Source organism: Camelus ferus, chromosome 17 (assembly GCF_009834535.1).
Source record: "Camelus ferus isolate YT-003-E chromosome 17, BCGSAC_Cfer_1.0, whole genome shotgun sequence".
In the NCBI taxonomy this organism is placed as follows: domain Eukaryota; kingdom Metazoa; phylum Chordata; class Mammalia; order Artiodactyla; family Camelidae; genus Camelus; species Camelus ferus.
In genome coordinates, this window is record NC_045712.1 from 2,955,622 (window position 1) to 2,972,240 (window position 16,619).

The 16,619-nt window shown below is 37.9% G+C and overlaps 1 protein-coding gene across 1 annotated transcript in view; it reads left to right on the forward strand.

Annotated features, from left to right (window-relative positions):
* Positions 1–13,639: 13,639 nt before the first annotated feature.
* Positions 13,640–16,619, forward strand: part of IL5RA (interleukin 5 receptor subunit alpha) — a gene marked incomplete at its 5' end in the record, with an annotated part of 33,890 nt that continues 30,910 nt past the window's right edge. Inside the window, one exon of the mRNA XM_032459422.1 lies at positions 13,640–13,687. Within this exon, the coding sequence (XP_032315313.1) occupies positions 13,640–13,687 (48 nt within the window). The remainder of the gene's footprint in view (positions 13,688–16,619) is intronic.

The following is a 16,619-nucleotide window of genomic DNA, read 5'->3' on the forward strand; positions in this document are numbered from 1 at the left end:
TCCCGCCTCCCTGCGGGCGCTCACCTGCTGGAGCGCGGTTTCCCGGCACCTTTGGGCAGCCGGGAGTTTCTCCTGCGGGGACCCGAGGGACCAGAGTCTGTACATCTATTTTAATTACATCTCACCGCACCTCTGTCTGCCCCGAGGTGGTTAGACGCGCATCTGCATTGCATACCTGTGTAACCTTGAACAAGTGACACAGTCTTCCTTTGTAAAATGAGACTATCTCGGGGGTTGCCAGACTTAAAGGTCATATTATTCCCTAGTAAAGAGGAAGTGCTCAGTAAGTGTTACCTTGTTATAGTCTCGCCTGCTCCCTGGTTCGCGCTTGACTCGTTAATACTCTATACACTAATCTCCGTTTGACAGAGCACAATTTTTAGAATACTGAGAATCAGAGACACAAAGACAAGACCTACGCAGAGAGTTCTAGAGACTCTCATTCTGAATTAAAATTGAAATTGTTGGGTGTGTTGAAATTACTGGGTGTGTGTGTGTGTGTGTGTGTATGTATGTATGTGTATACACATACATACATACACATACATATATATACATACACATACACACACACACATATATATATATATATATATATATATAAAATTCTTTTTTTTTGCCGCCTGGTTTTTGTAACCATTGGCCTCCATGGTCCTGAGGCTTTTGCAGCGGCAAAGTGAAGAACTTGTTTTTCACTCAGTGTTTTCGTTTTTTCAAGAGCAGAGTGAAGAAAGTGGCAAAGGAGTAGGAAGGACAGCCCTAAATTCTTAAAAGGGGAACTTCCAAGAAATTTTCCAATGTCTTAAAAAAATAGAATCTGTACCATATGTCTGTTTTAATTTTTAAAATTTTTAATGTTTAATTTTAATTTCCCTAAACTTTTTCTAGAAAAATTAATGTACTGTGGTATTTCTGTGGCTTCCATCCATGGGTCAGCCTATCTTCAGAGGTGTAAGGGTCCCATTTTGAAAAGCATAGGACTAGCCTTCCAAGCTGCCATTCAGAGACAAAGCACTGATTCAATCCAATGCCTTAACAGAGCAATGAAAATACACACACAGACACACACAGACACACACACATACACACACACCTCCTAGCTAGGCTGACCAAGAGAAAAATACAGATAGAATATAATGTAAAGAGCCTATCACTAAAGACACAGGGGCATTACCAGGATAGTAGGAGACACTGTGGACAATTTTATGCCAACCGATGTGATATTGTAGATGAAATGGACAATTATTTGAAAAATACAACTTATCAAAACTGAAACAGGATGAAAATTTAAAATATGAATAAACTTTTACTATTAAATAACTTGAACTTTGTTCAACAAACTTCCCACAAAGATAATTCCAAGTTCAGATGGTTTCAATGGTCAAATTTATCAACCACTTAAGGAAGAAATAACTCCAACCTTCCACAATTTTTGTTCCAAAAACAGAGGAGGGAACACTCTTTTCTCTCATTTGAGGCCAGCATAGCACTGATAACAAACCTGAAGTAGGTCTTGTCGAAAAAGAATTTACAGATCAATAGCCACAAGAACACGGAAACAAATATCTTAAAAAAAAAATTAGCAAATTGAATCTAGCAAGTTAGATCAAGTTGGGTTTATTCCAGGAATGTAAGGTGGATTTAACATTTGAAAACCAATCAGTATTATTCACTGTATTTACAGGCTAAAGAAGAAAAACTGTATGGTCATCCCAATCGTTGCAGGAAAAACACTTAAATTTAACACACATTCATGATAAAAACTCTGAAAATAATGAAGACATCCACATTCCGACAAGGGCATCTATAGAAACTGTACAGCTAATATCATACCTAGTGCTGTGTGCCACTTTTCCCCTAATATAGGATGCCCAGCCTTATTACTTCTTTTGGACATTCTACCATAGTTCAAGCCATTAATATAAGGCAAAGGAAAGAAGGGTGGACATAGCTCAGTGATAAGAGTACATGTACGAGGTCCTGGGTTCAATCCCCACTACCTCCACTGAAGAGGAAAAAAAAAAAAAAAAAGGACAGGAAAAAAACTTAAAAAATAAGGCAAGGAAAAGAAATAAAGAAATAAAAGGAATAGAGGAAATAAGGAAAAGAAAAGAAATAAAAGATGTAATAATTAAGAAGGAAGCAAAACTGTTTTCAAATGATACAATAGCATACATAATAGAAATCATAGGCATAAAAAAGAAATCATAGAAATTGGCAAAGCCATCAGAACTATTAAGTGAATTTAGCAAGGTCTTAGGATTCAAGGTTAATAAATTAAAATTATTTGCATTTTTATACAGTAGCTGCAGAAAGTCATAAATTCTGATTTTAATAGGAGCTAAAGTATATATATATATACATACATATATATATATAAAGTAGATATATAGCATAATGTAGGAATAGATGTAACAAAATAAGTTATAGGGTTGGCAACCAAGTATATGGAAACTAATTCAACATCATCAGTCATTAGGGAAATGCAAATTAAAATCACTGTGAGAAACCATTACATACCTATAGAACATCTTAATCAGAAAACCTGACAACATCAAGTGCTGGTGAGGATGCAAATCAACTGAAACTCTCATACACTGCTGGTGAGAATGCAAACTGCTACAGCCATTTTGGAAAACAGTTTGACAGTTTCTGATAGATGCAGAGAAACTTACCATACAACCCAGCAATCCTACTCCTAGATCTTTACCTGAGAGAAATGCAAACTTCTGTTCATACTAAAAAAAAATGTACGTGAATCATTATCATAGCTTTGCTGATAATCATTCAGACTTGGAAATAAGCCAACTTTTCTCTAACAAATGAATGGATAAGTTAAGTGTGGTGTTTCCATACAAAGAAATATTACTCAGCAACATTAAAGAGTTAACTGCTGATACACACAATGTGTCTAAAACTCAAGAAAGCCAGACTTCTCACACTATATGCAAAAATAAACTCAAAATGGTTTAAAGATCTAAACAAAAGACAGGACATCATAAATTTCCTAAAAGAAAACATAGGCAAAACATTCTCTGACATCAATCGTAGCAATGTTCTCTTATGTCAGTCTATCAAGGCAATAGAAATAAAACCAAAAATAAACAAATGGGACTTAATTAAACTTACAAGCTTTTGCATAACAAAGGAAATCACAAACAAAACGAAAGAATAACCTACAGAATGGGAGACAATATTTACAAACGATGCAACTGACAAGGGCTTAATATCCAGAATATACAAACAGGTCATAAAACTTACTAACAGAAAACAAAAACAAAAACAACCCAATCAAGAAATGGACAGAATATTTAAACAGACATTTCTCCAATGAAGATACACAGATTGCCAGTATGCACATGAAAAGCTGCTTAATATCGCTAATTATCAGAGAAATGCAAATCAAAACTACTATGAGATATCACCTCACACCAGTCAGAATGGCCATCATTAAAAAGCCCACAAACAATAAGCGCTGAAAAGGGTGTGGAGAAAAGGAAACCCTTCTACACTGTTGGGGGGAATGTAGTTTGTTGCAGCCATTATGGAAAACAGTATGCAGAGTCCTTAAAAAACTGAAAATAGACTTACCCTATGTTCCAGCAATCCCATTCCTTAGCATGTATCCAGAGGAAAATTTAATTCAAAAAAATACATCCACCCCAATATTCATAGCAGCACTATTTAGCCAAGACACAGAAGCAACCTAAATGTCCATCGACAGATGACTGGATAAAGAAGTTGCAGTGTGTGTATATGTGTGTGTGTGTGTATACACACATATACACATTGTGTGTATATATACATATATACACATTGTGTGTATATATACATACATACACAATGGAATACTACTCAACCATAAAAAAAGAATGAAATAATGCCATTTGCAGCAACATGGATGGACCAGGAGATTATCATACCAAGTGAAGTGAAGTCAGGTAGAGAAAGACAAATATCATAGGATATCAGCTAAATGTGGAATCCAAAAGAATCCAGATGAACTTATTTATAAAACAGGAACAGACTCACAGACACAGAAAACAAACATGGTTACTAAAGGGGAGGGATAAATTGGGAGTGTGAGATTTGCAGATACTAACAACTATGTATAAAATAGGCAAACAAGGTCCTACTGTTTAGCACAGGGAACTATATTCAATAGCTTGTAATAACCTATAATGTTAAAAAAATGAAAAAATATATATGTATAACTGAATAAATATGCTGTACATCAGAAACTAAAAATACTGTAAATCAACTATACTCCAATTTAAAAAAGCCAGACTCAGGAGTCTACAAAAAGAATAATTCTATTTATATGATCTCCTAGAGGAGGCAGAACTCTGAAGACAGAAAACAGGTGAGAACTGGAGGTGGATGGAGGGGCTTATTATAAAGGTGCATGAGAGAATTCTGGGGGATGATGGAATGGTTCTACATCTTGATAAAGTTATACAATATAAAAGATAAACAGTATACTAAGAAGGTCAAGTTTTCATGTATATAAATTATATCTTAATAACTGGACCAAAATATTATCTTTATATATTAGCAAAAAGGAAAAAAAATGGAACAAAAAAATTTTTTTAAATATATTTTAAAAGGCTCTCAAGGAATGCTTATTCAAATGGATTCAATTATTAAAGCATTTACATAAAGGAAGAAAGTAGAACTTTGAGGCTCTTAAACTAAAGAGAGGAGAGCTCTGTAGATAAAATGCCCCTCGACCCAGTACAGTGAAGATACCCAAAGCTGTACGACAGGGTGTCTGCTGTTACCTCTTCATATAGACCCATCCTAAGGGACAGAAAACTTTAACCTGCCAAGGAACTGACATTCACTGCACAGAAACCCCTCACGAATTATTCTGTGTGTGGCATATACCCCAAAGTAACTGTTGTACACAGAGAGTACTGGTAGGGTCGGGCAGGTTTCCTATCATACACTGGAAACCCCACAGCCATGAGTAGTATTCGGCAGTTAGAAGGCAACATATTATTAAAAAGAAATATCAAGAAAATGAGATAAGAACAGTTTAGAAACATGTACCAGTATTTATTGGATATACCACCTTTAGGTCTTAACAGTGATTGATGCTCATTTGAAAACCCACTCACGCTGGTTGGAATGGAACTTCAGTGCTGGTTACAGAATCCCCCAAGAGGGGACAGCTTCCATCTTTCTTCACAGTGAAGCAGATCTTGGATTCCAGTTTATGTATCTCAGTGGCCAAACTTTGGTTCCAGATTGTCTGGTTGTATCTTCACTCGTGTCAGTCTCAGTTGTGCTCCTTTGAAATGAATTCATTTCTGCAAACTAGGTAGAGTAGTAATGGTGTATCTATAGCAGTTGTGAATGGAAGACTTTCTTCTTTTTTCTTTTCTTTCTTTCTCTCTCTCTCTCTCTTTCATCCATCCATCAAATGTTTGTTTAGTTCTTACTATGAGCCAATGAAATGTGCGATTACTCACAGTAATAAGGTTACCTAACAATTCATACTGTGCTTACTTAGAACAGTGCCAGACATTGTATTAACTTATTGATCCCCACAAACACCCAGTGAGGTATTCTCCCAAAGAGGGAACTGAGGCATAGAGAGGTTAATTAGTCTCAGACTTTTGGATTTCTTTTTAATGGTAATACAAGGAAACGAAAGGTTTTCTACACAAGGCTTTTTATAAACCCATTTGTGTTTTCATGCGATGCACTATGGAGAATGGGTTGGAAGGGCCTGGTGTGTAAATGTATTATCTCATGGTCCTGGAGGTGAGAAGTCTGAAATGGGTCCACAGAGCTCAATTCCTTCCAGAGGCTCTTGTGAAAAATCCATCTTTTTTGTTTGTTTTTTTCCAATTTCTAAGGTTCTTCCCCTCCGTCTTTAAAGCCACCAGTATAATATCTTCTTTCCTCTCTCAGCCTCCTTCCACCTTCTTACAAGACCTTTGTAATGACATTGGACCCCCCTTGATAATCCAGGATAATCTTTCCATTGAACGATCCTCACCTAACTCAAAGCTGCAGTGTAAGGTGACATGTTCATGGGCTCTGGGAATCAGGATGTGGACACCTTGGGGGCACCATAACTCCGCCTACTGCAACCCCCAAGTGTGTGCTTTAGTGACTAGGGGATGGGAAGGCCCAGGAACACCAAGGATTACTATGTTACAAAACAACTGACTGGTCAACCTGGGATATTCACTGCATGGACCTTAATGCTGAATACTTTACTCCATTTTTCTTTCCTTTCCTGGGTTTTCAGCAGGTGATTTGATTTCAGGTAAAAATACATGGCTGAACAGAGGTAGAACAATTAAATGGCAGAGGGATCCCCTTCAGGTCATAGTCCTGCGTTCCAGCTGCCAGCACCTCACTGCAGGGCCCTTTCTTTGGCATAAGCCCTCCACAGTATGTCACTGCTCCCAGGAGCGTGTGCATTTTAAAATAGAACAGAGGAGGGAGAACAATGCTTCACATAAAGATATGAATTTCTAATTATAGCATATTAGGCCCCTTGGGGGAGATATCTGAGGCAATATTTAGACAAAATCAGATAAAAACATAATTATGTCCAAATTCTAATATTCTGCAATTCTGGAGTGGTGGTGGTGATGCTTTACTAGCCCCACTCTTTTTTTTTTTTTCTCTTTGTAAGCCACACTGAGTAATTTGTTTAAAAGAACAAGTTCTGTTTCAAGAATGTGTTCTTTCTTTGAAACAACAAAAAGTACCTGTTTGAAGAAAAAGTCATTCACTCGTTTTGTTCTCATAAAAGTTTAATAGAAGCCAACTAAAGTTTAAGATCTCCCAGAGGACAAATAAAGATATTTCTCAGCAAATAGAGAATGGCCATTTTCATTGGTGCTGAGGGATTTTACACACAAATGCAATTTTATTTTACATTTAAAAGAGGTAGGTAAATAGACAAATCAATTTTAGCTGTTCTGAAATTTCATACTGGGTCATTAATTTTAAAACATGGGACTCCAGGAATAGTTATAAGAACAGAAGCCCAAGGGTAAAGACGAGAATAATCACCTTCAAAATTCTGTCACAGCAGCAGCCTCAGAACCAGGAGGAGTAGAAACCAGCTTCCCTGTGATGCTCTCCACTGCCTTTCTTACCTTTAAATATAGGAATTCCTATGGAATTTTCCCTTGTAATCACACAGACCCCCTTTTCTTCCTTAACACTGCATCCTCCAAAGGAGGCAAAAAAAAAAAAACAAAAAAAAAAAAAACAAGCTAGGTACAATTAAGACCTATCCTCACATCTAGCAGGGGAGACAGACATCTAAACATAGTATTCAGCAAAGTAAAAAAATAAAATTGACACGTAAATGCAACACTTGAGTGTACATTGGAGGTACACGGACTAGAGTCAGAGAGGTCTTCCCAAAGGAGGTCAGACTTAGTCTGAAATAATTAAAAGCTTCTCGAGAGAAATCTCCTCCCTCTGCCCCATCAACACCGAGTAAAATATTTAGTTCCAGTGAAGTACTTGTTATACTGTTTCTTTTTAAATAATTATGGCAGTTTTAAAGTTTTGACATCCTGGACCATGTGGCTTTGGAGATAACCACACGGAAGCCATGCTAAATAAGTTCTCTGAGCCTCAGTTTATTCAGATGTAAAATAGGCTTATAGAGTTTTCATATGACAATGTGTATAGAGCAACTGACAGTCCGAAGTACATAGAAGGTTCCTTCTTGACTGAAATGGAACGCTAATTTACATTAATAAAGTAAGTGTAATTTTTAGTTATTTTTTTTTCCTTCTAGTTGATTTCCTGAAGCTGGCTTTGAGAACAAAGAAATGGTCCCTGCAAAATCATTTTGCAACATATATTCGTATCAAATCATTATGCTGTTCACCTTAAATGTATACACTATGTCAACGATATCTCAGAAAAACTGGGAAAAGTAAAATTGTAAAGTAAAACTAGCCACTGAGTAAAGAACTGAAAAATCTTGTTACTGAGATTCTTCACTGAAGAAACACATGCTTTTAATTTTAGCCATACATGGTAAACCCACAGACTGATTTGTACTGGAATTGTTCTAATACCTACCTGGGAGTCTATTTAAATTCTGTTAGTGCATTTTTCTATTTTTTAAATAAGAGTTTTATTGAGTAACAAATCACATGTCTTAAAATTCACCTATGGTTTTCAGTACAGTCACAGAGTTGGCAATCATCACTCCAATCAATTTTAGAACGTTTTCATTACCTCAAAAGAAACTTGGAACCCATTAGCAGTCATTTCCCATTCTGCACCAATTCCCCCCCATCCAGCCCTAGGCAGCCACTCATCCACTTTCTATCTCAATAGATACGCTTATTCCAACACTTACTGTCAGTGGAATTACACTCTATGTGGTCTCTCGTGACCTGGCTTCTTTCACTCAGCTTCGTGTTCTCACGGTTCATCCCTGTTACACCATGCAGAAGTACTTAATGCCTTTGTATGGCTTACTGGAGTGCTGGAATATTATTTATTCCATTGCATGGATACACCACATATTCTTTATACAGACATCAGATGATGGACACTTGTGTTGTTTCATTTTCTGGCTATCATGAATACTGCATCTATGAACAGTCACATATAAATTACTGTATAAATGTATGTTTTCAATTCTCTTGGGTATTTGCCTAGCAGTGGAACTGCTGGGTCATATAGCAACTGTACGTTTAACATTTTTAAGGACCAGACTGTTTGCCAAAGTGGCTGCACCATTTTACATTGCCGCCAACAGTCCATGAGGCTTCCAGTGTTTCAGCATTCTCACCAACACTGCTCTTGTCTATCTTTGTTATTTTAGGCATCCTGGTGGGTGTGAAGTATTTCATGGTGGTTTGGATTCGCATTTTTCTGACAGCTAATGATGTCGGGCTGTTTTTTATGTGCATATTGGCTATTGGTCCCTACTCTGGAGACATTTCTGTTCAAATCCTTCACGCATTTTTAAATTGGATTGTTTTTCTCCTCATTGTTGAATTGTAAGAATCCTTTCTATTTTTTCTGGATACAAGTTCCTTATCAGATATTTGATTTGCAGTTTTTTTCTTTCATTTGGTGGGTCGTCTCTTCACTTTCGTGCTGCTGTCCTTTGTAGCACAAAGGCTTTTAATTTTGCTGAAGTCCGATTTATCTTTTTTTTTTTCTTTCATTGCCTATTTTCTGTGTCATAGTTAAGGAATCACTGACTCATCCAAAGTCACAAAGATTTATGTAGGTGTTTCTTTCTAAGAATTTTCTAGGTTCAGCTCACAGTTAGGTCTTTGGTCCCTCTGGAGTTAATTTTTGTACATGGTATGAGGAAAGGGTTGAATATCATTCTTTCACATGTGCAAGGACACCATTTATTGAAAAGACTGATTTTCTCCCCCATTGAACTGTCTTGGCATCCTTATCAAAACATCAAATGACCATAAATGTGAGAGCTTATTTCTCGACTCTCAATTTTGTTCCATTGATCTCTATGTCTCTAATATTTTAAAATATCTTTTTACTCCTGCACTTGTATAGAATAAAACATTTGTATATAAAGAAGCATAAGAATAAATTTAAAGCAAATAATCCCGCTGTGGTAGAATAAGCTACTGGTCAGCTCTTCACCCCTCTCCAGGGCTTGTGCACAGGCACAGCCTTGACATGGCCCGATCAAGGTGGGGCGCGTGTGCTGCGGCCGTGGTCCCTTTGACCGCGGCCTTGGCCGCCATGCAGTTTGCTCAGACTCTCGGGATGTCAGTGAACGTGACGAAAGCGGATACTTGAAATGCGCCTGCGCAGTAGGTCTCGCTTTCTCACACTTGTGCGATCACGTGAGAAGAAACATGTCCTGTGTAGTCACCGCTGGTTTCGTGTGAACAACAAATGCTTGGAACAAACCTGAACCTTCTCTGTGATCCAGAGCCCAGCCAAATTTAGCCAGACCCCAGTCAAAACTCCGATGCTTGGGCAAGAAATAAATGCTTATCACTGTTTCCCACCACGGTGTCTGCGGTTAGCGGTTGTGTAGCAACAGCTAACTAATTACACCTACCACTGAGAGATAACCACCCCTATCAGTGTGGTCTTTTGATAAAAAACACAATTATGAAAAAAAAAATCATGTATTTATATGTGACTATTTATATTCCTCGCTTTTACTTAACATTTCTCTGTAACACCGTTTATAAGTTTTTGATAAACGTTCCCTGTAGTGATCCCCATATTTCAACCTTTATAATTTATACGCCTCTCTCAGCCATTTCTATGTTACTTTCACTATTACAAGTGGAAGTACAACGAACTGCACTCACTCGCCCTGTCTCACATAAATTTGGGCCTACATTTCATGTGATTTCCATGGAATGGATTCCTAGAAGTAAAGACATTCAATAAGCTCCTTTAACCGGATTTCAAGGTAGAGCACTGAATCTCGATTTCCAGGTCATTATTATTCATATTTTCACCTCTGCTCTTTGGCTAAACCCAGATTGTGTTTTGTTTCTTAAGAGATACAGGCAAATTTGATAGCACTTTTCAAAAAAAACATTTTTGTGAATTCTTCCAGTGTGCTCCATTATACTGCCTTTGGACATTTACAGTTTATTCTAAAGAAGAAAGCTGTTGCCACAAAAAATAAACTATACCAAGCCCTGCTTCTATAATTTGCCTTTGGGCTTATTTGGAAATAGGGCGTGGAGACAAAACTGTGAGCACATTTGCTTTTGTTTTTAGTATTGGCATAGTTGATAAAGTATCATATACCTAGGATGATGGTAGCCAGGGTCATAGCCAGGTCTAATTTGCTTTATATCTACAACAGTGCCTGGCATAGTGCATAGGTACACTTAACAAATATTTATGAAATAAATGAATATAATATAAAAATAAATTAATAATAAAGATAATGTTAATAACAGACATTCAGGCCAGAAAGTTATTGGCTCACAGTGATTAATAACTATTTTTAAGGTTTCTATAGTGACAGACATGCTACATCTAAATTTAGATGTAGGACTTTAAAGAGTAGACCAGATGGCCAATGTTATATCTACACATTTCTGGGTGCTTCTTAGCAAATAGACAACTCTCTCTGTGTTCCCTCTTCAACCTTCTCTTTCTCCAAGGAAAATCACATTTTTTTTCAGGTCATCTGATAACAACTGATCCAATTTCATTTTGGCAACTGCTAACATGATTACCTTGGGAAGCCCACTAGCCATTCTTGTGCACAACTTAACACTGAGCCTTCCAGGAAGTCTCCAGGGTGCCCATCATGTGTCATCTTGCAAACTGAACCCCGATCTCATCTGGCCATCGCCTCTCTCTGCACCTGCTCTCTGGGGACCTGGGCCCCTCTGTTTCCACTTCTGCACTGGCTTTCTCCAGGGCTACCATCACTCACCCTCCTGGGACTAAGCCTGCAGGAACCCTTTCAAAGGCAAAGACTAGCTCCCAGCTCAGATACTTTAGGCTCCGCTCTTATCTATTCACACCATGGGCAACATCTTTTTTTTTAAAGTCAGCTTTGTGAGTCAGTCACCTGGAAATTCCCCAGGCCAAAATGGAACAGAGGACAGGAAAACCCAACTAGGTTTACTTAAATTAAAGCATACCAAGGAGAGGACAGCTGAGGTGCTACACTGGGAACCCAGAGATGACAGAAGAGAGAAGGTCCTCGGGGAGTGCAGAACAACACAGCTACTGTTGTAATTAGCACAGCATGGGTCCAGGCTACCGACACCAGCTACTGGTCACATCCTGAAACTCTCCCTCCCCTGCCCCCTCCCCCAGCACACATTTATTGGAGGGCGCAGGACCTGCTAAGAAAGCAGAGAACGGCTAAGGCACACACAAAAAAACAGAAATGTAGTGCTTTAAAATGCCGGCAGAAAACTCGATTACCTTGCCACCCAGGAGCAAATGTTATTTTCAACTCCTGAAAAGAGCAAAACATTTCCAGAGAGTGAAAATGCAGTTGAGACAGTTCATCAGATAGTGGCTATCAGGACATGAGAGATCCTTTCACTCGACAGCAGTTTGCTCCTTGGGAGTTTTGCTGAAGGCCAATTCATAATTGCCCGTTTACAAATGCTCCTTGATATTTGCTTAGACAAGCCCTGTTGCCTTCCCATCGCAAAGGAAACCGGCTCTAAGTTTTTAACCATTACAGCTGCAATGATGAAACAGTGAAGAAGACCCGCCTCTAAGTCAACAAGTGCACCCAGAGAGATAAGGTTCATTTTCATGCCCTGCGGCTGCTGCTGATGGCGTGGCCCTTGCACTTCTCAGTAAGTGGGGATCCCAGGCTGATTTCATCGCAAAGTGAGCAAATGCCTCTTTCTCTATAACGATACTCTGTGTTCCACCTCTAACAATTTCATTACATGGGGTCGGAGGGGCAGGAGAGGAAAAGTGAGAGAGAATGATTTCTAAATATATGGCAAACTTTAAAATAAAGAAAAAGGGGAAACAAAACCCCTTATAACTCTATCATTAGTGGGGGCAGAACTAATAATGGTGCAGTAAAGACGGATCAAGCAGGTCATATGGATTTTGGGGACAGCATTCTACTCTTGTGTGCTGGCTCCGTAACTGAGGTGTGCACATCCGTGTCACCGGGGGGCCACATTAAAAGAAGACCTGCAGTTTTGGTTGATGCTGATATAAGAGACTCCTTTCCTCCCACTGCTGCAGAAATTCTAGCAATTAAATGAGAACATATATCCTGCCAAGATTGCTGAGGATTTCTGTGAATTTAGAAAATAGGGAATAGGATGTAACAAAATACCTTGATGAAGAAGTTCCAGAGTTAACTAGGAAAATTACAAATTAAGAAATAACAACAACAAAAACAAGATGACTGCATGGCATCTAACTGAAGGCATTCTGCTTTTTGTTTCTTCTGGGGGTTCTGGTATTTTCAGAATTGTTTAGTTTTATGTAAAATGTACAAAAATCTGAATCATGTCACTTTTGTGTTCCCTAATCCAATTATTCAAGCAGAGCAATGTAAACATATTTTTACATATACAGAAGAAATGGATGGAATGGAAAAAAAAAAAGAGAAAGAAAGAGGGAAGGAAAAAAAAAAAAAGAAAAATCAGACTCTCTATTCCATGAGCCTAAAATTAATTAACACAAACAACTGACTGCTTTTATAGCCATACTGATTAATGTATTTGATATACTCAATTTAATGAATTATCATGCTGAAAATTCCACTACCTGATACAATTTCTATTTCTTGTGAAAGAGTATGCCCTCTTTCACAGTTATTGAAAAATATGTTAATGTATATAGCTATTGTTAAAAGTTTGCATTTCAAACATAAAGTTTTGGAAATCAAATCACCTCATTTGCTTTCATTATTGAAATGCTGCTTGGGGAAATTTTTAGGCAAGGTACCAAAAGTATCATACCTCCCCTCCGACAGACCAGGCTTGTTACATGTTTCCAGCCTGCTGTGCTCTGATCTAACATGTCCTTCTGCTAGGTTTTACCCTACCTGGCTTGACTTGTTAAGGGTTGTGTATTAACTTGCCTTTATTCTGTACAGGGTCAGGCATATGTGGCAGCTGCCCAGTGCCTGACACTGTGCTAGGTGCCATAGCCACAGGCCAGGACATGATGGACGTGGTCCTGACTCCCTATTGAATACAGCCGTTGGAAGCAAGAGGATCACAGGAGACAGGTATGCCCAGGAACAGGGGAGCGTGGACGTGGGATGACATATTGCACTACGTGCAATTTGGTGGAAGACACTTAACCACTGGGAGATTTGCAGCAAACTCCCTCCAGCATTTTCCAAATACTCAGGGTGGCAGCACTATTTTGACCTTGGTTAAGAGTATTTATATCTGCAGTAACCGTTTGAATTCCGGAGTTATATTTTAGGACTATTTCAGAAAACTAATCAGAAGTAGAAAAAAAATCACATGTCTTATATATGGTCCTTCTTACTCATTTATATTTTGGGGAGTGTGCAGAGTTTTTCACTTGGGGATAATGTACCTAGCTAAACATGTCATTTGCATTTTACACCTTGGTTTATTTATTTATTCTTCATCCCCCAAGAGGTAGAGGTTTTACTGCTGATTACACTGTATAGGGAAAAAAAAAGAGGAAGCAAAAAGTAAACTCTTTACTTTTTAAGGGTTTAACAGAGCATGAATCCTCTCAGTAGCTTTTTCATTTCTGTGCACTGAGGTTAAGTCTGGAATTAGTTGTCACCACAGATGACTCAAAAAGTCTCTTTAAAAAAGGCAAATACAACTTTGGTTATAAAACAAATGCCCCAGACAGCAAAATAAGTTGAAAAGAAAAAAAGTGGGGAAAATATTTATAAAGGCTGAACTTCAGCAGAATTTGACCAATTCCCCGGAACCCTGGGGAAATTCATCATTGATTGACAGAACTTCACCTAACTTTCTAGAAACATCTTTAGTGCAAGAGACTGGGCTCCTGTCTTCTCCCAAGTTTCAAAGAATGTAACACCTCCCAGCAGCCAGATTCTCAGAGAGCACTCGAGGAATTTTAGATCGACTCTGTGAAATGTCACAAGAACTGGTCGAGCGCCCAGGGTCTCAGAGCTGAGCGTACATTTTTGACAATTGTAGGTAGACAATTCTTATTGGCTTCATTTGCTCAATTTGAGTCTTATTTTAACCATTTAATGGTTTTCTGCTGGATTTGAATTGGTAGCCATGAGAAGAATGAGTTGAACATGCCATTTCGATATATATTTTTTTAAGGTAGTTACATAGCCTACGATACAATGAAATATTACCTGGTTGACATCTATGTAATAGTCTATCTTTGGATTAAACAGATGGCCCAAAGAGATTCAAGCTGTTTTTCCAGTAGGGGAGACTGCCAGGTCTGGGACCAGAAGTTTTAAGGGGACATGTGCAAAGGCTGGAGGTGCTTTCTGGGAACCAGCAGAGCAAACAGAATTATAGAAAATATGGGGTCAATTGCCAAAGCTCCAGCAATACCCAGCCTTGAAGGGAACTTATCTGGCTCACAAAAAAATGTCTTTCTTGGTAATATTTAGACTCGCACTTGAGCATGTTGTGTTGTCTACAGGACAGCTGTTTTTCTTTCAAAATTATCATCCCTTTGAACAGAAAATATCACAATAAAAGGTGAAAAAAAGTGTGGCTGCTTTATAGCAAAAAAAAAAAAATCATCAAAAAATGTTGCATGATCAAATTTGAAAAATCATTCTATTTTCCGCAGCTATAAAGTCAGAATACATAACAAATTCCAGGGAAGAGTCCTTGGTTACATGAATATTCAATTATCTCCCCACTGAGACATTTTATAGTTTATTACTTCCACAATTTAATGGCAAAGGATAAATAGACATTTTTTATTCTTAAAAGTATGATTATTAACACACTAGTTACTTTGCCACTCAGTAAAAGTCACTCAGGAGTATCAATTTTGAATTTTTTTCTGACCTAGATTTCCCATTAATGACAATTACTGTAAAGTTAGAACATAGGAGATATTATTTCTGGAAATGCTGACATTTCAAAGCCATCACCTTCTTAACCTGAAGAGAAAGGTCCTTTGTTGTTGTTTGTTAAGGATTTTTTTAATCTCTGCGTCTCAGGCTTGAATTCCTTAACATTCTCATGTACTGGAACTTTAACAAAAAACTGAATGTCCGCTTTTATTGTCATCATCGTTTTAAAAATTCTTTTTCTATATCGTGTGAAGGCATCAGAGAGAAAGAAACAATTATTTTTATCAAAAGTGGCATAATTCTGATTAGTGATAATTAAGTTTATTTGAAAAAGGAATTAAATGATTTATATGCTGTTTCTGTCTTCTACGTTGTGACATTTTACTAATTTCAGTAGTAAGTTAAGCAGTGATCATTGTAAGTTAAGTTCTAGTAAGTTAAGTAGTGTAAGTGAAGGAAGCGTGTTTTTGGTACTTCTTGAACGTATCCATTTAGCCAATGTCTATCCTCTGTGGTTCTACCAGAATTTTCATTTGGAAAATACAAAACCACTTAAATACATTTTTAAACTGAAAATCAAATCATTTAAATTAGTATAAAACACAGGTTTTAAAATTGGAAGATCTGGGGGGGAGGGTATAGCTCAGTGGTAGAGCACGTGCTTAGCATGCACAAGGTCCTGGGTTCAGTCCCCAGAGCCTCCATTAAAATAAGTACACAAATAAAAACCTCATTATCTCCCCCTCCAAACAAAACAAAACAAAACAAAACAAAACAAAACAAAATTGGAAGATCTGTGATTGGAGCTAAGTTCCTTTATTTACCAGCCACATGAACCTTGGCAAATGATTTCACCTTTTAGACTCCTTTCCACCACTGTAAATTGGATGATAACTACACACCAAATCATGGCGGGCGGAGGAGGGGAGTGCCTGAGAGGTAACGGGAAGACCTGCTCTGTAAGAGCAACGGCAGCACACAGCAGGTAGAAGCCGTTTGTATTGTTTGTTCTCTTTCAAGTTCACATGAGAAGTGACTTGAAATTTTCAGATGGAACACTCAAGATCTCTAATCTACAATTCCCAACAAGAGATCCTCAGCTCTCTTCTCTGACATGTTAAAAAAAGATGCTGAAGTGACCCGGCCACTTTTC